The 22,987-nt window shown below is 43.9% G+C and overlaps 1 protein-coding gene across 1 annotated transcript in view; it reads right to left on the bottom strand.

The window, feature by feature from the left end:
- The window catches only part of TRRAP (transformation/transcription domain associated protein), a 342,568-nt gene that overhangs the window by 14,859 nt on the left and 304,722 nt on the right, over window positions 1–22,987 (bottom strand). The window contains exons 65-67 of the mRNA XM_030212524.1: window positions 17,189–17,414; window positions 14,230–14,447; window positions 10,390–10,574 (exon numbers count right to left, since the gene is read on the bottom strand). Of these exons, the coding sequence (XP_030068384.1) occupies window positions 10,390–10,574; window positions 14,230–14,447; window positions 17,189–17,414 (629 nt within the window). The remainder of the gene's footprint in view (window positions 1–10,389; window positions 10,575–14,229; window positions 14,448–17,188; window positions 17,415–22,987) is intronic.

Genomic DNA, 22,987 nt, shown 5'->3' on the forward strand with positions numbered 1-22,987 from the left:
CGTCCAGGATCTCAAGGAGTAGCAGTGGGATTTGAACTGGGCTTCCTTGGTTGTCAGCCTGACGCTCTACCTCAATGTCCTTCAATGTAAGGCCCAGGGGCCAATGGCAGCCCCCACTATCTAAGTGTGTACCTGAGGCAATGGATGGTTAAGTGACTCGTCCAGGATCTCAAGGAGTAGCAGTGGGATTTGAACTGGGCTTCCTTGGTTGTCAGCCTGATGCTCTACCTCGGTGTTCTTCAATGTAAGGCCCAGGGGCCAATGGCAGCCCCCAGAGACCTCTGGGATAGCCCCCAGTGTCTTTCTGTTTTTCTTTTTCTGATACTTTGCCTCTCTACTCAGGCTCAGGACAGAAAGGGGAAGTGGATGGTAAGGGGGGGGGGGGGGGGGCAGAGCCGCATGCTTGAAGGACATGGCATATAGGTTTGGACGGCTTCCTAGAGGAAAAGTCTATAGACCATTATTAAAATAGACTTGGGGAAACGCCACTGCTTATTTCTGGGATAAGCAGCATAAAACGTTTTGTATTTTTGTGGGATCTTGTCAGGTAGTTGTGACCTGGATTGGCCACTGTTGGAAACAGGATGCTGGGCTTGATGGACCTTTGGTCTGTCCTAGTATGGCAATACTTATGTACTTATCTCAATAGATAAAGGACAATGCATTTTGGAAATACTTACCTCGAGGATATCCCCCAATGAAGTTTGAAGGTGGGCTTGTGGGGACGGATGTCAGTGACACTGGTCAGCAGTGTCCTGGTCCCACATGGGATATTTGGCAGCTCTTCTTCAGCTCATTAGAATCCATCGTGGCCCCAGCTTAAAAATTAATAAAGGCCGTTGCTCTACCTACTAGGCTCCTCCTCCATCAGTTAACTATCAGAATAAGATACTTAGCTCTTTGTATCTATCTGGTCAGGGACATCCCAAATGTCATCTTTTTAGCTGAAGAGATTAATAAATAAAACTTTTATGGGATGAATAAAGAGAATGCATATATGTCAGGAGGAGCAGGATGCGATCTACACGGAGATAAGGTAAGGCAGTGGTTCCCAAACCTGATCCTGGAGGCACCCCAGCCAGTCAGGTTTCAGGATATTCACAATGAATAACATAGTAACATAGTAGATGACTGCAGAAAAAGACCTGCACGGTCCATCCAGTCTGCCCAAAAAGACAACTCATGTGTGCTACTTTTGTGTATACCCTACTTTGATTTGTACCTGTGCTCTTCAGGGCACAGACTGTATAAGTCTGCCCAGCAGTAGCCCCGCCTCCCAACCACCGGCTCTGGCACAGACCGTATAAGTCTGCCCAGCACTATCCCCGCCTCCCACCACCGGCTCTGGCACAGACCGTACAAGTCTGCCCAGCGCTATCTCTGCCTCCCAACCTCCAGTCCCGCCTCCCACCACTGGCTCTGGCACAGACCGTATAAGTCTGCCCCGCACTATCCCCGCCTCACAACCTCCAGCCCCGCCTCCCACTACCGGCTCTGCTATCCAATCTCGGTTAAGCTCCTGAGGATCCTTTCCTTCTGAACAGGATTCCTTTATGTTTATCCCACGCATGTTTGAATTCCGTTACCGTTTTCATCTCCACCACCTCCCGCAGGAGGGCATTCCAAGCATCCACCACTCTCTCCGTGAATAATCATGAGAGAGTTTTGCACGCACTGTCTCCACTGCGTGCAAATCTCTCATGAATATTTATTATGGATGTCTTGAAAACCTGACTGGCTGGAGTGCCTCCAGGACCAGATTTGGGAACCATTCAGGTAAGGAAATGGTTTGCCGATAAATCAAAGGTTGGAAAACAGACTTTATTCTCTTTGCGTGATAGATGTGCTTGATAACACTCTGCTGATCTGTATAATCACAAACAAGAAAAGCCTAAAATCTACTCTACCCCAACAAACACTCATTATGGACAATAATAACAGCACTGCAAAAGTCTGCGGAAAGACAGATGTCAGAAGGCTGTTCAAAAATGACATTTTTTTATTTTTCCAGACAACCGTTTATCCTTCCAAAAAATGAGCAGTGCTACAGAGTAATGCAGTACGTTCACTTTTGGCACTTCAACAAAACTGATTTATGACCGTGTTTAAGTAGACAACTACTAGAATGTTGCCATAAGTCCAGGAAAAACTACAATCTTTTGTAGACTGCGATACTTTTACTGGACTAACGAGAGTTGGAGGAACTCTTGAGATTGCGAGGTAGTCGTCTGAAGGAGGGATCTCTCTCTGGTCTTAAATCTGATGTACTACATCAACAGACAAATAAAAGATACGGACTATCCAGCCTGGAATTATTTTCAGCCTATCATCCAAATCTGGGATGAAAATCTGCGAGTGTTAAAAACCAACACATGAAGATCATATTGTTATATAGAAACATAACATAGAAAAATGACGGCAGGTAAAGGCCATATGACCCATCCAGTCTGCCCATCCTCTGTAACCCCTAATACTTTCTGTTCCTAAGCGATCCCACATGCTTATCCCATGCCTTTTTAAATTCTTGACTCCACCACCTCCACCGGGAGGCCATTCCATGCCTCCACCACCCTTTCTGTGAAATAGTACTTCCTTAGGTTACTCCTAAGCCTATTCCCTCTTAACTTGTCATATGCCCCCTCATTCCAGATCTCTCCTTCATTTGAAAAAGGCTCTCTTCCTGTACATAAATGCCCTTGAGATATTTAAACGATTCTATCATGTCTCCTCTCTCCCTCCTCTCTTCCAGCGTATACACGTTGAGGTTCATAAGCCTGTCCCTATAATTTTTGCATTCAAGACCGCTTACTAATTTCGTAGCCGCCCTCTGGACCGACTCCATCCTGTTTATATCTTTCACGAAAGATATCCTGCAAACTAGGGCTGAACTTTGATTAAACTTTTCAATCACAATTAAAGGTATTTTCTTTCATCATTTCCTACTGTAGCTCCTTGTGTCTCTGAGCGAGTCACTTAACCCTCCACTGTCCCAGGTACAAAATAAGTACCTGTATGTAATATGTAAAAACCGCTTTGATTGTAACTAACAAAACGGAGATATATCAAACCTCATCCCCCTCCCCTTTCCTCAAGGACTGATAATCTGTTTCTCTCCCACACCCAGATCCAACATGTCTCCCTTTCTCTTCCTTCCCCCAGGTACATTCTCTATTACTCTCTCCACCCCTCCCCTCCATCCCCATGAACAGCAATACAAACTTAAGCTCTTCTCATGGATGCTGGAGGTTACTGCCTAGGACATAGCTTCCACTGGTGGCCCCTCAAGTTCTGCAACTCACTCTCTTCCCCTACATCTGCACCCCCCAAACCCATCCCCCCACTGGTATACCTTAAAGGTGGTCTTCTGTTGGTCCCCAGCAGTGGCAGGTTTGCACACAGGCTGCTTGCTGCCTGTTTCTGCATAGGTGGGACAGGTCAGAGTGAAAGCTTTGGACCAGGCCGCAAGCAGCATTTGTACAATGCTACTTCTGCCAGGGACCAACAGAAGACCCCCTTTTAAGGTAGACTGGGGAGGAGGGGGGGTGTGATGTTAACTCATAGGTGGAGGGGGGAAAGATGCCAGATTGTGCCTAGGACAGGAATTGGAAGTGGAAGAGAAGTTAAAAGGAGACAGAAGCCGCCGCAACATGGTAAATGATTTTAAAAATCATGATTAATAATTACTGTATTAATCACAGCGTTAACTACAGGGTCTACTACTACTTATCATTTCTATGGTGCTACTAGACGTACGCAGCGCTGTACACTTGAACATGACGAGAGAGTCCCTGCTCGATAGAGCTTACAATCTAACTAGGACAGACAAACAGGACAAACAGTTCTACTGTAATCACACAAGAAAGTAAGCAAATTGAACAGATGAAAGAAACGAAAGCTCCTTCCCACCACTGGTCAAGTACAAGGATATTCGGCACCCTAAGTAAACCTCTTCTGTCCCTGTCACGACCCACCTCACAGCAGCTCATGAAGATTTTAGGAATGGCATTAAAAAAAAAAAAACAATTCCCTCCCTCCCCCAGAGGCCTTACCAGAGTGCTTCCCACCCCCCCCCCACCCCCACTGCAGCTTGGCCTCTGTGCCCAGCAGGAGGAAGGTCACTTAACATATCCGTTTTCTCAGCCATGTGGGACTAGGTTTGTGGTATGGGCTGTAAGGTTATGGGATCTCCTTGCTGACTGACCTTGTGACACACAGGAAACTGCACTAGTATATCTACCCCACCCCCACCTGTTCAGAGAACTGAACCGCTGAGGGGGGGGGGGGGGGATTTAAAATATGTCTCTGCTGATTTTTTTTGCCACCCCTAGAATCATAACACTCTAGGTGACTACTGGAAACTCCAGCCTTGACCCTCTCAAAAATCCCTAGACAATTAGGCTGGGGTTTTAAATCTCTCTACATAAAAGGCAACACCATCGTTCTATGAAGCCTCCAGCCGGAAGTGTGAAGGGGGCGAGATATCCGGTTTCCCTATGAGTGTCTGCCCCGCCCTCTCTGTAACACAGTCAGTGAAGCTGGCTCTGTAACAGTGAAGGACTCAGAGGGGGGAGGGGAGAGAGGCCAGAGGGCAGGGACACACACACTCCCACATGCACACAGAAGAAAACATTGCTAGCCCCCGTTTCATTTGCATCAGAAACGGGGCTTTTTTACTAGTATATATATATTTTTTGTTATTCATGACTAAGAGCCATCCTACACAATACCAAGTTCTCTTTTGTCTTGAAGGACGGTACTGGAAAATATCTACCTGGCTTTGCTACCACAGTTCCGAGCTGTGAAACAGCGAGTGTAATGCTGCTCTTTGGAGCTACACATCTTAAACAAAGAGGCTGGAAAGGGGGGTGGGGGGGGGGGGGGGGGGGGAGTAGAGCATCACAAGGTCTCTCTCTCTCTTTATATAAATATATAGAAATAGAAACATTCCCGCAAGTCTTTCAGAAATCAATTTTTAGAAAGGGACTCATCCCTCCTCCTCTTAACAGATCAGGCAGGTATTGTGCTTGCTATCCTCACTCCCTGGGCGGTAAACATTACAGTGTCACATCAGGCCTGACTGCGTTCACAACAAAGCCCTGTCACGCTGTGCCTTATTGCTTAAATAGAGAACGCATGAATTATAGATGCCACTTCTTCAGGAGTTTGTCAAAATTATATTAATGTGCTCGTTTTCTAATTGAGGGAGAAGGGAAAGGAAATCTGAGCCTTAGAGAAGACCCCTGCGTGTGACTACAGAATTCGAATGGAATATATACTCATATCACCCCTCTCCTCAGGTCACTTCACTGGCTTCCAATCAGACACCGCATTCAGTTCAAGCTTCTCCTTCTTACCTACAAATGCACTCAGTCTGCTGCCCCTCACTACCTTTCTCCCCTCATCTCCCCTTACGTTCCCGCCCGAAACCTCCTTTCACAAGACAAATCCCTCCTCTCATTACCCTTCTCCACCACCGCCAACTCCAGGCTCCGCTCATTCTGCCTCGCCTCACCCTATGCTTGGAACAACCTTCCCGAGCCCTTACGCCAAGCCCCTGCTTAAAGCCCACCTCTTCAATGCTGCGTTCGGCACCTAACTCTTTCAGGAAATCCAGACTGCCTCAATTTGACTGCCCCTATCAGACTGATTGCTCACGTGTCCTTTAGATTGTAAGCTCTTTGAGCAGGGACTGTCCTTCTATGTTAAATTGTACAGCGCTGCGTAACTCTAGTAGCGCTTTAGAAATGTTAAGTAGTAGTAGTAGTAATATATGCATACGCGGTAGATTATTAATTCAAATACAGATCTTCCAACAAAATGAAGTCTTCTTGTTAAACAATATTTTTAATGCATTCAATGAACGCAAGGAAGCATATGGTAATCCCATTTCAAACTGCACTTGTTAACACACAGTTAGTAGGTCATACAACAAGATTCAGTGGTTAGAATTTCACAGTGACTAACGAGAGATCCTAGGAGCAAGTTTCTTCTCTCCCATTGACAGTGTGTGACCATGGACATTTCACTTTATATGCATACACCTATCGGTAGCAGTGGAAAACATTTTCGCTTAGTTTAGCTTTCCTGGTGAACAGGTTTTTTTTGTCTACCAGCTTCTGTTTGCTATTTTGAGGTTCCAGTTCAATCAAAACAATCCTCTTTAGGGCAATGACAGAATAAGCCTTTATTTACATAGAAAAAAAATGCAGACAGATGAAGACCATATGGCCTATCCAGTCTGCCCCAGCCATGCCATCTACTCTTTCTCTATCACTCCTCTAGAGATCTTACATACTTGTCCCAAGCTCTCTTGAATCCAGATACTGTTTTCATCTTTACCGCTTCCACCAGGAAGCCGTTCCACGAATTCACCACCCTTTTTGTGAAGAAGTATTTCCTCAGGTTACGTCTGAATCTATCCCTTTCACCTTCATCCTATGCCTCCTTGTTCTCCAGAGCTTCCTTTCAATTGAAAGATACTCGCTTCCAGTGCATTTATGCCACATAGGTATTTAAATGTCTCTATCATATCTTCCAAAAAAAATACATATTGAGATCAGTTCCGATATGCTTTATGACGAAGATCATTGACAATTTTAGTAGCCACCCTCTGGACCGACTCCATCCTGTTTATATCTTTTTGAAGGTGTGGTCTCCAGAATTGTACACAATATTTTAAATGATAGCTCACCAGAGTCTTATACAGGGGAACATCACCTCCTTTTTCCTACTGGTCATTCCTCTCCCTATGCACTCAAGCATCCTTCTAGCTTTTGCCGTCACCTTTTTCTACTCAATACAATCACACCCAAGTCCCGCTCCCCTATCGTACACAAAAGTTCTTCATCTCCTAAACTGTACCATTTCCTCAGGTTTTTGCTGCCCAAATGCATGACCCTGCATTTTCTTTTTGTATTAAATTTATTAAATTTAAGTTGCCAAATTCCAAACCGTTCCTCTAGCGTTGCTAAATTCTTCCTCATGTTATCCACTGCATCAGGGGTGTCTACCCTATCAGGCAGCCCTTCAGCAATATCGCTTACAAAAATGTTAAAAAGAACCAGCCCAAGAACTGAACCTTGCGGCACACCACTGGTAACATCTTTGATGTTTCCTCAGAATGAGCTCCATTTATCACTGTCACCTTCCACTCAACCAGTTCCTAACCCGGTCAGTCACTTTAGGGCCCACTCATTTTACCAAAGCCTTTGACACGGTTCCACACAGACGACTATTAAATAAGTTAATAGCCGTCTATGTGGAACTGTGCCAAAGGCTTTGCTAAACTCTAATATACACATCTAGCATTCTCCCCCGATCCAACTCTCTGGTCGCCCAGTCAAAGAAATCAATCAGATTTGTCTGACAAGACCTGCATCTAGTGAATCCATGTAGCCACGGGTCCTGTAATCCATTGGATTCCAAAAACTTTACTATTCTCTGTTTTAAAAGCGTTTCCATTAATTTACTTATCACAGAAGTCAGACTTATGGCCTGGAGAGGGACCACAATTGCTCTTCTTCGGTCCTCTGGAACCTCTCTAGAAAAGCATCGAAAAGGTCAGCCAGCGGAGCCGCTAGAACTTCCCCAAGTTCCTTCAGTACCCTCGGATGTACGCCATCCAGCCCCAGTACTTTGTCCACCTTTAGGTTAGGCAGCTCCTCATGAGCACGGTCCTCTGAAAATTGTTCAAGGAATACCACCCCTCCATTCCTATTTGTGTTTGACTTCTGCTGTCCTGTTTTCGGCCCTTCAGTTATCAACACAGAACAGACATATTTGTTAACAATTCCGCCTTCTCTTTATCAGCTTCTACATATTCCTCCCCCTCATGAGTCTCAGAATGCAACTTTGCACTTCCTCCTATCATTAAAATATCTAAAAAATGTCTCGTCACCCGATTTTACCATGTTGGCTATTTTTTCTTCCATTTGCATCTTTGCTTTCCTGACTACTCTACCAGCTTCTCTTAGCCTTTCCAGATATTGTCACCTATCTTCCTCTTTCTGCGACCTCTTGTTTATAAAGGCTAAGGAATGGATCCTCAGAAGCTTAGCCGAGATTGGGTGGCAGAGCCTGTGGTGGGAGGCGGGGCTAGTGCTGGGCAGACTTCTACGGTCTGTGCCCTGAAAATGGCAGAAACAAATCAAGGTCAGGTATACACAAAAAGTAGCACATATGAGTTTATCCTGTTGGGCAGACTGGATGGACCGTGCAGGTCTTTTTCTGCCGTCATCTACTATGTTACTAACCTCTTTTTCCTTACCTTTTCAGCTACTACGTTTGAGAATCAAAGCGGCCTCCTTTTCCTCTTACTTTTATTTACTTTCCTTACAAAAAGGTTTGTTGCCCTTACAATAGCTCCTTTCAATTTTGCCCACTGCTTTCCAACTTCTTCTATATGTTCCCCATCCAGAAAGCAATTCCTTGAGGTAATCCCCCCATCATAATAAAGTTATGGTTTTTTTTTTAAGTCTAGAACCTTCGCTTTTGAATGAATTCTCTCCATACCTATCTTAATATTAAACCACACCATCTGGTGATCACTGGATGCCAGATGATCATCTGCTGTAACTTCAGAAACGCCGTCCCCGTTAGAAAGCTCTAAGTCCAGTATGGCCTCATCCCGCATGCGTTCCATTACCAACTGCTGCAGTAGTTCCCCCTGTAGAGAATCCAGGATCTCTCTTGCTTCTAAAAGACCCTACAACTTCTTGAGATGTTTCTCTTACTTTTAGAACCTTCTCTAGCCAGCCACTACAGCGACGGTCTTTGGATGGGCACCACAAGCCTTGATTCCCACTAGAGGCCAGTGGGTGTCATCATTGAGCAGTACCTAGGACTCTTCTTCCCCACCTCCACAAAACCACCAGCCCTGGCTGGATTAGAGAATGAAAGCCAGACTCTGGAATCAAACCAAGCTCTTCCATACAGCAGCGCATGGTACTTGCTGCTCACTGGTTGCATGTTGCCTAATAAAGTACAGATTCCCGGCTGCATGTCATACCTGTGGCAAATGAGAGCAGATCTCTCCTTGCCTTTATTTATTTATTATGACATTTCTACCCCGCATTTTCCCAAGAAAGCTCAGGTTCAATGCGGCTTACATGCACGGAGATGCCCCAGCATACACGTCAGAGCTGATAGACTTACCACCCAGGAATGCCAAAAGATCATCCCGCACATTCCTTAATCTTCACTTCCCCAATTGCAAAGGTTTAAAATACAAACTAACGCATGCGTCAAACCTTTCCTACCTGAGTGCACAGTTATGGAACGCACTGCCACGCAACTCAAAAACGATTCACGAACTAACTAATTTTCACAAACTTCTGAAGAACCATCTCTTTAACAAAGCATACCAAAAAGATCAACAAATGTAAATGTACTCATCTCCTCCTATATATATTCAGAGCTGTTCTTATAATATCTGCTTGTTTTTATCTCTACTATGCCATATAAAGTCTTCTATGTAACATAAGTATCTATTTTCTTATCTACTTCCACCAAGCATGAGATATTGTAAGCCACATTGAGCTGCAAAAAGGTGGGAAAATGTGGGATACAAATGCACTTAATAAATAAATAAATTAAGAAGCATTAGAAGACAATTAATATTAATACAAGTATATTAATTACAACTATTAAATATTAATATTAATTCTTTTCATATTAGCTGAACACAGATATAAAGAAGTGGGCTTTAAGTAAACTTCTAAACGACATATAATCAACTGAGTGTCTGATATACTTGGGTAATGAGTTCCAGAGTTTGGTACTTTGGTAAGAAAAATTAGCATTATGGATAATTTTGTAGGTTAAGTTTTTACAACTTGGGAAATGTAATATGAGATGTTCTCTAGATGAGGTGGCATTTTTTGGTGATAACTTTATGAGATCTATCACCATATTAAATCTGATGAACAAGAATACAGAGCTTAAATGAAATTCTTTCACTGATAGGTAACCAATGTAGATCCTTAAGAAGACGAGATGCTTTAACGTAACACAGTGATCTATATAGAAGGCGTGTTTTGTGCAGTTTGTAGTTTTCTTAGGAGACTCCGCTTAATACCTGCAAAAATTGAATTGCAATAGTCAAATTTAGTTAAGACTAACGGCTGAACTAAAGTGTGAAAGGCTGATCTTGAAAACAATAGTCTTAATCTTTTAAGTTTCCACAATGAATTAAAGACACTCAAAACTACTTTCCAACCAGTAGCCTGAAAAATGACCCAGTCAACAGGTCCAGGACAAGTAAAGACAGTCTTTTACTAAGCAAAGAAAGCATACACTAACTGCCTCCCTCTGTGAAAGAACAAATGAAGAATGGTGTTTTTAAAGTCCTCGAGACAATGGCTCCAACCTTATTAATCACAGATTCCGTACCTGATGGCTGGCTTGAGTCCCTCGTGCTTGGACTGTGGCCAGCCTGTCATAGTAGCGAGAAATAGGGTTGTCGTGCTCAATTCCTTTCTTGGCACAGCGCTGTTTATAGATCTCCACCAGGGAAAGGGATGAGGGATTGTCCTCCACCAGACGCATCTGAGGTGACACTGCCACTACACGAGGGACTGGGAAATATTTCAGGCCAGAGAAAAGAAATAGTAAGGAAAAAAAAAAAAAAAAAAAGAATACAATAGATTAATGCCATTAACGCAATTTCAAAATGCTGCAAGAAACTGATGAACTACGGGTGCGAGTATCAGCCCCTAAACGCTGTTCAGAAAACAGGAGTGTGAAAAGAAGTTAATTTCCTTTGTGGTGAAATTTAAGAACCCGGTAGAATGAAAGAAGCCTTCTTTTAAGCAATCAGGGATGGCATACATTTATACATTTCGTTGCAAATCATGACAAGAAACACAGTGATTGAGTGTGGAGTGAAATGTTGTTTTTTTTTTTTTTTTTTTTTTTAAATCAGTTTAACTTTTCTGTTATTGTAAAACACTTCAAGTGATCATAATGAGCTATGTAGGCGATATATAAAAATTTTCATGAATATATATATACAGACATATATACAGAATATCAGAAAAGGAGGCATTTTACTGCCTTCATAAACCACAGCAATTTAGACTGGTGAGCGGCTTGGCAAACAAAAACCTTATTTTAACGGTTCTCCCTCCTCCACAGACTCTGTCCTGTAAAGAGGCATGGATATGCTACATCAGAAATGGATATCCCCCCTGTACATATACATTTCTCTCACAACTGAGTATAGCAGGGGTGGGCTAACTACAGCCCACAAGCCAGACCTGGATCACTGACACAAAATGTTTGGCCCACCACCTGGTATCAATAAAAAAAAAGGAAGTGTAAACGGCTCGTAAAATCCCTCACCCTCTATGTCATCATCCTTTTGACCAGCTGGTCTATTTTTAACGATGTGCTTATTTATACGTACTGGATCAGAAGGGCGGTGTTTTAGAGGCTGTGGTGGGATCTGCATCAATAGCAGTCTACAAGTACAGCAGGTGATGAGCTAAAGGAGGTGATGCTAGGTATTGCAGGGCATGAGGACTTTATCAGACATCATGACTTGGGGGGGGGGGGGGGGGGGGAGGTGAAAGGGTCCTGCTCACCTGCTACTCAGGCCACACTACACCTGGTCCCTCAAATCCAGTCACAACTTCCAATGTGGCTCTTGGAGCAAAATATTTGCTCACCCTTGGGCTATCGGTTTGCAAAATCCATTCTGAATTTTGTATTCAAAAGCTGTCCTAATTTCAACCACTTATCTAAGCAGCACCCGACTTGAGTATCAGCCAGGACCCGCATAGCTACTGAAATCTGTGAGCCCCCTCCAGCCCCCCTTCCTTTCCCCTCTCCATGGTACTGCAAGTACTCCACTTGCATCCCCCCACCCCCCTCCCCGTCTTGGTAGGGGCTCTTCAGATATACCTTCAATGCCTAGTGGTCTAGTGGGGGCAGCAGTGAACCTCTAGCAGCGGCTTCCTCAATATGGCTCGTGGTACTACCAGCAACCACTTGGCAGTGGAGCTACAAGTTGCATGTCATAAAGGAATAGGTGTGAGTCAGTCATAGTAACATAGTAGATGATGGCAGAAAAAGACCTGTACGGTCCATCCAGTCTGCCCAACAAGATAAACTCATATATGCTACTTTTTGTGTATACCTGACCTTGATTTGTATCTGCCATTTTCAGGGCAAAGACCGTAGAAGTCTGCCCAGCACTAGCCCCGCCTCCCACCACAGGCTCTGCCACCCAATCTCGGCTAAGCTTCTGATGATCCATTCCTTCTGAACAGGATTCCTTTATGTTTATCCCATGCATTTTTGAATTTGGTTACAGTTTTCATCTCCACCATCTCCCGTGGGAGGGCATTCCAAGTATCCACCACTCTCTCCGTGAAAAAATACTTCCTGACATTTTTCTTGTCTGCCCCCTTTCAATCTCATTTCATGTCCTCTAGTTCTCCCGCCTTCCCATCTACGGAAAAGGTTCGTTTGCGGATTAATACCTTTCAAATATTTGAATGTCTGTATCATATCACCCCTGTTTCTCCTTTCCTCCAGGGTATAACTGTTTTAGATCATTTCAAGAACTCACTGATCTGAAGTTATCTAGGCTGGCAGAAGATACTGAGATGCTTATCCATCAGAACCACATTGGACTGCATGGAGCTGGAGTCATCAGAGGCAACAGTGACACTGTCACTTTTCTAGGCCCCACAAAAATGCCGGGTCTTCCCAAGAGTCCTACTGGTTTTCAAGGAAGGTTGCTTTCTCAGAGTGTACTGCTGGGAAGCTGGGGGCAACCTGCACGCCTTTTGGAGGTCATGCAACTCCTGTACTCCGAGATACCCGTCCTATATCATTGTGCTACAGCCAGTGATCTCTATCTCCACCTGCTGGTTGAGTGACAAATCCTACTAGTTTCTGGATTCATCTGCTGCTGATCATAAGGAAACACAAATGCTCTGCTTATCACTTATAATACGCACGCTCACATACAAACTCTCATGTCCACCTTGCCATACTAGTGAGGTTTGAGGAAGACAGAGAAAGCTGGATGTATTGAGTGGTGGGGAAGGTGCTTGAAGACAGAGAGAGAGAGAGAGAGAGAGAGAGAGAAGGGCCAATAGACAGACTGCAGATAAAACAGACGTTGCTGGTAGTCTCAGGAAATGAGACTGTCGGTGCTTCAAGCACAACAGCTCTATCAGTCTGTTGACGAAGAGGTTTGTGGTTGAATCTGCTGGTGCCTTAATGGCACTGGCTCTCAATCCTGCTTTTCTTTCTTCTTTTTAAGTGAAAAGTATCTTGGATAATCAAACATACATTTTCAATCATGCAATCATTTTCTGAATTAACACATTAATGTGCTTAGCAAATTGTACTTTCTCAGTTTTATTTCACCTACCCATTCACTTAATAATAACATGACTGCCAGGTTTAAAATATCACTTAAAATTCAGAAAATGTTTGCACAGAATCTGCCATTTTGGAATGTTAGTCTCTCATGCAATTATGTTTGTTTCCAGAGAAAATACAGTAGTTGTACTTAAGTTTCTAAAACTTTTCCGTTTTCTTATATACAGGGAAGTAAATGGTACACCATTACTCACCCAGAACGTTACCTAACACAGCAATCTGAATTTTTTTTACATTGAGGGGTTGGTAGGGGTCCAGTTACATAAGAACAGCCATACTGGGTCAAACCAATGGTTCCATCTAGCCCAGTATTCTGCTTCCAACAGTGGCAAATCCAGGTCACAAGTACCTGGCAGAATCCCAAACAGTAGCAACATTCCATGTAGAACCCCAAAGAGTAGCAACATTCCATTTAGAACCTCAAAGAGTAGCAACATTCCATGTAGAACCCCAAAGAGTAGCAACATTCCAAGCTACCAATCCCAGGACAAGCAGTGGCTTCCCCCATGTCCATCTCAACAACTGACTCTGGACTTTTCCTCCAGGAACTTGTCCAAACCTTTTTTTTTAAACCCAGATACGCTAACCAGTGTTAACACATCCTCCGGCAATGAGTTCTGGAGCTTAGCTATTCTTTAAGTGAAAAATATTTCCTCCTATTTTGTTTTTAAAGTATTTCCATGTAATTTCATCGAGTGTCCCCTGGTCCTTGTACTCCCTTTTATTGTGAACTGTGGTCAAGCGCAAATACAAATCTGAAGGTTATTTTGTTCAAGGGGTAGTACACAATATTCTAAACCATTATCAAAGAGACTGAAAAGAAACACCCAGTACCTGTGAAAAATAAATGCCTCTTTGTGGTTTCTTTTCTTTTTTCTAAACAGGGGTTCAGAAGGCGAAGGAGCTGTAAAACCCGCTCCTCCCTCCGTGACTCTGTCAGGCAAGCGTCGTTCATGACAAGGTAGGGATAAATCTTTCCATTATGGCCTCGGATGTAGAGCCTTCTCGCAGCAGTGTTGTGCTTCTGTACAATCTCTACTCGAGGCATAAATCTATTGAGAGAAGAAGAAATGAGAGATAAAAGCAGCCAAGCCTTCAAAGTCTAAGGTTTCATTTCTCTTCTCACATGAAAGCATGGCCTATTTTAAAGGAAGCACTAGACAGGTAACAAAAGCTGATCCAGTTAGACACTGAGACTCTGAAGACTGATTGGCTTTACGGGCAGCAAAATTGCTGAAAACAAGATTCAATGGAAATAAAATTCCATCTCTGAGTCTTATATACAATAATATTTTGTTAACTGAATCGAGAAAGGTACTATCCAGTCTGCAAGGCTATAAAGAATACCATAAAATTCCATGACTTAGATAATACAGTACACCAGCTTTCTATAAAGCCGTAAAACTGTCTGTCCAGTCTACAATAAGACAAAATGCTACTTCGCTGCATGCCACAGATAAACTGAATATTTCTGCACCTGCATATCAGTGAAAAGAAAACAGTAACTGGAAATTTAGCAAAAAAATACATGATAAATCATAAGTAAATCTAGAACATAAAGGTGAAAAATTAAGAGATACAGACCAATCCATAAAATGCTCATAAAAACGCTGCGCCATTCAATAATTAGGAAGATGAATCTCTTTGTATCTTGCTAAAAGCTACAGAACCAGTTATCGTGGAAAACCCCATGAAAGTATCGTGCAATGTCGGTATTTGTCTTGATCAGTCACCCAGTGAACATGGACCATAGGTTTTTCATGCAATCCATACTCAGATTTTGCAGCATCCTCACCACCTGGAGGTGCTCAGAGCAGTCGCTGATCCGGACAGGAAGTAACATCAGAGGGGGCAGGGAACCGGCAGAGCCAACAGCCACGCGACTGCTCCGTGCACCCCCTTGCTGCCTGCAGCTATGGGGGGGGGGGGGGGGGGGGGAGCGGCGACCTGCCCCGGGGACAAATGAGTGTTTAGGGCTATCTGCTCATTTTCAGTGGCACTTAAGCAATTATCTCCGCTGACTATTTGGGGGCAGAGTCCAGACTCATAAACACTTAACCACACAGGGTAACCGTATAAATGGGACCACATAAAGGTCAGTCCTATCTTTATGTGGCAACCCACGGCCAGTTCAGTTCTGAATATCAATTTAACCGGCCATGTGTTAGTTGGCGCCACAAACCAGATATTCAGTGCTGAAGCCTGATCACGGTCCAGCACGATCCAGGAATAACGCCGTCGACAGTCAGAAAAAACACTCAACAATTCCCTCTGCAGCTCAGTGTGACCCTGGGCAATTGCCCCAGGTACAATATATAACTTACAGGGACTTTTACAAAGCGGCAGCAAGTCCAATGTGGCCGGCGGCGGAGCACGTGCCATTTCTGGCGCTCTAGGAATTTTTTTCCCCCCCCTAGCACAGCGCTAACCCAGTGGTAACTGGGCATCACTATGCGTTGCCCATTTATCACTGGGTTACCGTGGGAGCCCTTATCGCCACCTCAATGGGTGACGGTAAGAGCTCCCCGCCCCACGGAATAAATTATCTTACCGCGTGGTCATTTTGGGGGGAAGGAAATTTTACCGGCTGCAGGGCCCTTTTTTCCCACAGTTTAGTAAAAGGACCCCTTAGATTATGAGTTAAGGACAGTGCAAAGTACCTGTAACAGAAATTGTAAACTATATGGAGGGGCATAATCAAACGGGACCTGCCATACCCGACCGCATTATCGAAACAAGATGGCCGGCCATCTTTTGTTTCGATAATACGGTCGGGGCCGGCCAAATCTCAATGTTTAGCCCGGCGTTAGAGATGGCCGCCACTGGTTTTTGCCGATAATGGAAACTAATGGCAGCCATCTCAAACCCAGCCAAATCCAAGCCCTTTGGTCGTGGGAGGAGTCAGCATTTATAGTGCAGTGGTCCCCCTGACATGCCTGGACACCAACCGGGCACTACAGTGGACTTCACAAATTGGTCCCAAGTGCATAGCTCCCTTACCTTGGGTGCTGAGCCCCCCAAAACCCACTACCCACAACTGTACAACACTACCATAGCCCTTAAAGGGTAATGGGGGGCAGCTACATGTGGGTACAGTGGGTTTCGGGTGGGTTTTGGAGGGCTCCCATTTACCACCACAAGTGTAACAGGTGTGGGGGGGGGGGGGGGGGGATGGGCCTGGGTCTGCCTGCCTGAAGTGCACTGCAGTACCCACTAAAACTGCTCCAGGGACCTGCATAGTGCTGTGATGGAGCTGGGTATGACATTTGAGCCTGGCACAAAAATGTTAAAATTTTTTTTTTTTGGGTGGGAGGGGGTTGGTGACCACTGGGGGAGTAAGGGGAGGTGATCTCCGATTCTCTCCGGTGGTCATCTGGTCAGTTGGGGCACTATTTTGCGGCTTGATCCTAAAAACGAAAGGACCAAGTGAAGCCGGCCAAGTGCTCGTCAGAATCGTCCTTCTTTTTTCAATTACTAACCACGCCCCCGTCCCGCCTTCGGTACCCTGCTGACACGCCCCCTTTAACTTCGGCCGGCCCTGCGACGGAAAGCAGTTGAAGCTGGCCAAAATCAGCTTTTGATTATACCGATTTGGCCGATTTTAGTAGATGGCTGGCCATCTCCCGATTTATGTCGGAAGATGGCCGGCCTTCTCCGAAAATAAGCAAGACAGTCACCTCAGTATATCAAGCGCAGAAAATAAAATAGTAAATAAATATTTTAAAAACCGTATAATTTCCGACAATATAGCCTGCGTTGGCACCCAACTCCTGTCTCCCACTGAGAAGTTTACCTTGCAATTTTGATGTAGTAGTGAGTCGGCTTTGGCATGAGGAACTCTCCAGGGATCTCCACTTCGGCTGTCTGAGCAGAAAAGTTGCTGAGAAAACGACACTTTTCCTCTATAAGGAAGAACTTCGGCAACTGTTTGGTCTTTGCCTCAAGGATTTTGATCCATTTCTTGAGTTTAGAGATAAGATTGTGCAGTTTCATGGAGCCCGGCACACTGAAGTCAAAGTCTGTAACCCAGAACACGAAAAGCTGAAAACCCTCAACTCACTTTTCAACAATTCGCAAAATAAAGTGCAAAAACTGCTGTTGAAGAGACCTTAATTACACGCAGTTGCATGTCCTAATTAGTTTTATTCACCTAGAGTACTTTTACATTTTGCACTTTCAAGATTATACCAGATTTGATGCATCTCCTTGCTTCTGCCGATAGTTTTCAAGGCAACAAATTTAGTACTTCTGGAAAAATGGCAGATTAGATGAACAGAGGATGTCGATTTCCAGCAAATCTGTCCGGAAAAGGAGCCTGATACTCAAAATCACTTATGCAGACAGAAGCAGATAACACATGTACCTTGTTTTTCTCTCTTACTAACTGCTAAGATATACAGATAATTTTGGTTGTACAGGAGGCCAATCGGCCTAGGGTTATGCTTTTAAAACACGCAAGATTTAGGAAGAGCCAGGGATGGTGCTGAAATTCAGCCACTTTATAGCTATCTTATGTATTGAAGTCTGAATGCAGAAATGGCAGGAATAACTTTACATGAGTAAGTTATCCATACAAGCCTATTCCAGCATTTTCAATATTCAGGCTTGAACATCTAGACTGGCTGAAAATCTGCAGTTATATGGGTGGTCACCTTCCTGTATATATGTACATATACTAGCCGTTAAGCCCGTAAAAACGGGCGCGTATTGCAGCCCTCCTCTCTCCCCTGGCCTCACCCAGTCCACTGATCCTCCCCCCCCATATCCAGCAACCCTCCTCTTTCCCTTGGCCTCCCCCCTCCCCTGCTCTCACCCCATTTCCAGCAATCATGCCTTCTCCCTCCTGCCCTTCCCCTATGTCCAGCTACCCTCCTCGCCGCCGCTCCCTCCCCCCTCCGTACCGGGCCCCCTGCACTGACCTGACAGCGCCTCTCACCTCCGTATGAAAGCGCTACAGGCAGCAGCAGATCGCTCTGCTGCTGCCTGCAGCGCTTCCACACGGAGGTGAGAAGCGCTGTCAGGTCAGTGTAGGGGGCCGGGAGCGGCGGCGGGGATGGGGAGGGTGGAGGTTGGTTCGCACGATGTTCGTTTCCAGGCGGCGTCCGACAGTCCCACTCCGTTTCCCTCTCTGTTCCGCCCTCTGACGTCATGATGTCTTGACGCGAGGGCGGGACAGAGAGGGAAGTCTGACCTGCGCATTTGCACGCGAGTCGGTCACTTGCCGTTTATATGTTTGATTTCGCTCTATATTTATAAGACAACAGCAGAATTTGAATCAGAGATGCAAGGGGTACCAGGTATGCCCACTGGAGCAAAGGGAGCTGCTGGCCACATGTTGGAGTGGGTGAGGAGACTTGGACATCTGGAGGGATTTGTCACGTTGTGGTCTGTAGTGCTTGTAGGTTCTTGAGGCCTGTATTAGATCCCAAGTTTGTTATGGTCCACTGCCTGTCTCACGAGAAAGACACACAGGGACACACATTTGGTAGAGCCTTGAGATGCTTTGGGGAAGCCTAGGATAGGGAGGGGGCCTGGGGACTTTCTTTTAATACTGGAATCCTTGGGTACTGAAGATGGGCCCATTGAGTCATCTAGGCTGAATACCTTATTCTTCCTGGCATCCTGATCCCTCTTTCGTAGTTTGCTCGTAGACAAGTAGGATCTAGCTGACTTTCTGATCCAGCTGATAAAAATAGACTGAGGTGTACCCCATCACAGGAAACCTCCATGCATACACCAAAAACATTTTTATTTTAGGTCTGAAGAGCACGATTACCTGAAGGACCTGCTAGATTACATCATCCCTTGTGTGACAGCATAGATCCTGCTGGTCTGTGAAAAATGTCCATCCTGCAACTAGTCTAAATGCATGCTTTCTGTAAAGACCATTGCGTTGCCAAAGATTTACTGAGAGATTCTGAAGTTGATAAACTGATTGATTATACTACTATAAATTCGAAGGAGGTGAAGTACCATCTATCCACAAAATCAACACAGAATACTATCACCTATATTAATAGCACTTCAGAAGTACCATACGGGAAAAAAACCCCCACAAAATGAGAGGAAAAAGCCACAACGAGCCAAACCGCCAATGCTTTGCTGCGGTCACTGCTTGGCTACATTATTATCACTGGCATAAAAAAACCTCTCACGTGCTTTTGTACTTTTTTAGTTTTTCTTCACTCAATTTTAAAAGCAGACTTCAATTAACGATATTCTGCATCAGAACTATGTACTTAGCTAGAACGCTCGACGAGAGCAGCGGTGTAAGCGGAGCATTCTAGCACCATAAAAACCGCTTGTCCCTGAAGCAGGTGGACGAAACGCTGGCCATCGTCGGGCAGTTGCGGCAGATACTACAGAAGGGCTATGCTGTTTTTTTTCCCCAAAAGCTAAGTACGCAGTTTTGATGCAGAATATCCTTAATTGAAGTGCGCTCTTAAAATTGAGTAAAGAAAAATAAAAAAGTACAAAAGCACACAAGAGTTTTTTTTCATGCTAGTGATAATATTATAGCCAAGGAGTGACCGCAGCAAAGCGCTGGCGGTTTGGCTCGTTGTGGCTTTTTCCTCTCATTTTGTGGTTTTTCTGTATGTTACTTCTGAAGTGTTAATCTGTGTTGCTTTTGTAAACTGATTGATTACCCAGAGATGTTGGAGTTTCTTCAAGTTAACAGATAAGTGAATTGGTTATATTTGAAAAATATACAGAACGACAACCATTTATAATGCTAGACGTGCAATGACGGAGATGGGGTGCCTCAGCATGTTATGATAGCAATTTATGGCACAATTAATTTCTGAGTACTACTCACAATTATTAATAATGATCCATTTGAGCTGAGGTTTATTATGACACAATTAATTTCTACTACTCACAGTTATTAATAACTGAGGTTTAACAACAGATTTGATCTTGAATTAATAAAAAAAATTTACAACGTATAAATAATAGTTTATTTGGCGATATATAATTTTATTTTAAACTGCTATTTAACCTGGGTTAGAGAAATAAAAGAGTTTAAAATTAATCGTATGGGGGCATTTTGTAAAGGAATTTGCTCCTTATCTTCAGAAGGATGGAAAAAAGTCATGTGACTAGGGTGGAGTTGGTGAGACTTCCTTAATTATGAGCCCATTATGGACAGTGCAAAGTGAGACTTCCTGCAGAACCGCCCTGCTGCAAGGAAGCTTCTCTTTGTAATTTGGCTTGAAAGACTGTCCAATCAACCTTACAGCACTTGCTTTATTAAAAAAAACAAAACAAAACTATTCCCGAACATTTGCATTCAGAATCCACTGCAAGTGAAAGACAAGAACTGCTGTGTCCGCTACAAAATAAACTGAATTTAAAATTCAAGTCCAAAACCTGTTGCTCCTCACAATTTTAAAGCTGTAAATGTGATCTTACAAATCTTGAAATTACAAGGTGTTTTCTGGCTTTATAACTTCTAGATCATTGATCATATTGGGTCTTTATCCTGTCAGCACATCCTCTAGGTCCATTAAGTGCAGGGCTTTTCACCTGAGGGTCTTGCAACCATACTTAAACATCCACTGTGGGAGAGGAGACTAATATGACTAACATGAGCACGCAGCTGTGGAATGCATTACCTACAGCCCTGAAAGCTATTGACGATACAACCAACTTCCGCATATCCTTGAAGACACATCTCTTCAACAAAGCCTACAAAGAGAACCCATAACCCCACAAAACTACCTCACCAATCCTTCCAATTATCAAAGTTCACCTTCCATACTATCCTGCCTAACACCTTCTTACACTCTTCCCTTACTTAATCTCTATTCAATACTATGTATATCTGATATCATGACTATGTCATAAACTCTGTAAGCCACATTGAGCCTGCAAATAGGTGGGAAAAATGTGGGATACAAATGCAATAAATAATAATAATAATAATAATATCCACAGAGGGAAAGAGGATTCCATGTACCTTATTCATAACAAGGTTGAAACTCACTCAAAAAGAGGGTCTACCACCAACCTCCATCACTGACGTAAAACCTTGATTTCAAAGTACATGCAGTGACCAAATTCAGTGATCTTCAAAATCTCCTGTCTAAACTCAACCACAGAGAGTTAAGCAAAAATTAATAATTATTATTTTTTTCATGGTATGATTCTTATCCTTTGTGGCAATGTTTGAAGAGCACATTTTCTGCGTACTTGTACAAAGATTGGCTAATCAGAAGTTATGCTAGATGTTTTCACTACTGGAGATAAAGCACCATACTTGCGTCTGAAATTGTAAAGGTGGGGGGGGGGGGGGGGGGGGGGTGAGTCATTTTTGCAAGTGCCAATCATGCCTAAATTGTGTGCGACTGTGTGTGAATAAGGAAGTAGGTGGACAAGAAATTAAATGAGACTGTAGAGAATAAATTGGAAGAGGACGGTTAAGTATGAAATCGAGTTGAAAGGCAAATACTTAAGTAAAATTCTAGCAGCTCCTGTAAGTATTCATATGGATTTCAAACTGCTTAATTGGTTAAAAGACTGATAGGAAATGAGCCCAGTTCAGCAGTCGGTGAAGTCCACACTAGACAGACCAAAACACACCATTTATAACAACACTAGAAAGCACAACGTCTCAGCGGCTCACCTGACACCCCATGGATTAAATACAAATAGAATTTCGGAAAGCAATTTTCAAAGCCATTTCCATTGGTAAAGCAGTGTTTTACTATGGTAATGGGCTACCTAGGCTACCTGAAAACTGATTTAAGTTTTATTCCATCATTGTTATTAACTACTGAACGGAAGGTCACTGTTACTTCTATGCCTTGGTCAAATCATCTAGTTCTCACTTATGAAATATCTTAAAAGTTGGTAATTAGTTATATTCATACATAATTTGGCCAGTGGCGTAGCCATAGGTGGGCCCAGGTCCACCCAGTACCAGCATGAAACAGAGAGGCTCTTTGGATCCACAACAAAAGCAGAAGCAACAAAAAAGGGTCAAGAAATGGCCATAATACAAATATCTTTATTGAAAAAAAAAATCACCCGACGTGGTCCACGTTTCGCCCACTCATATCAAGTCCTTCAGAAATGGCATTGCCAGCATGGGGCCCAGGTCCCAGTTGGAGCCTCCTATAGACCCAGAGGGTTGATCTACAAAAGAAGGCCTCAGGAATGGCTCCTATATGCCCCATGAAGGCAGATCCTCAACACTCTGCCCTTCTGCAGGAACTATGATGTCCAAATTCAAAATGGTAGTGTCTCTCACCAAAACCTGCATGTTCACAGTCATCGGGCCCAAATTTGGAAGCAGCTCTGCATGCACAGCACTCCCTTCCAACTGGTCCTACAACCATTCTCTGGCCTCCCATGGCCCTACCCTATAATTTGGGCATAAGGAGCCAGCAAATGCAGACATCGTGTGGCTGCCATAAGTGTTTCAGTGCCTGGTAGGCATGCAAACTTCACCACCAGACACTCAGCCTGAAGCCACAAGCCTGCCTAGTTCCTATCTCCAGAACCAGGAGAACAGCTTCAGTTTTGCTTTATTTGAAACAAACTTTATCCAGCTGCAACTAACCCTATTAAAAAAAAAAAATCCCTTTTC

The sequence above is a fragment of the Microcaecilia unicolor genome, chromosome 8, assembly GCF_901765095.1.
Source record: "Microcaecilia unicolor chromosome 8, aMicUni1.1, whole genome shotgun sequence".
In the NCBI taxonomy this organism is placed as follows: Eukaryota; Metazoa; Chordata; class Amphibia; order Gymnophiona; family Siphonopidae; genus Microcaecilia; species Microcaecilia unicolor.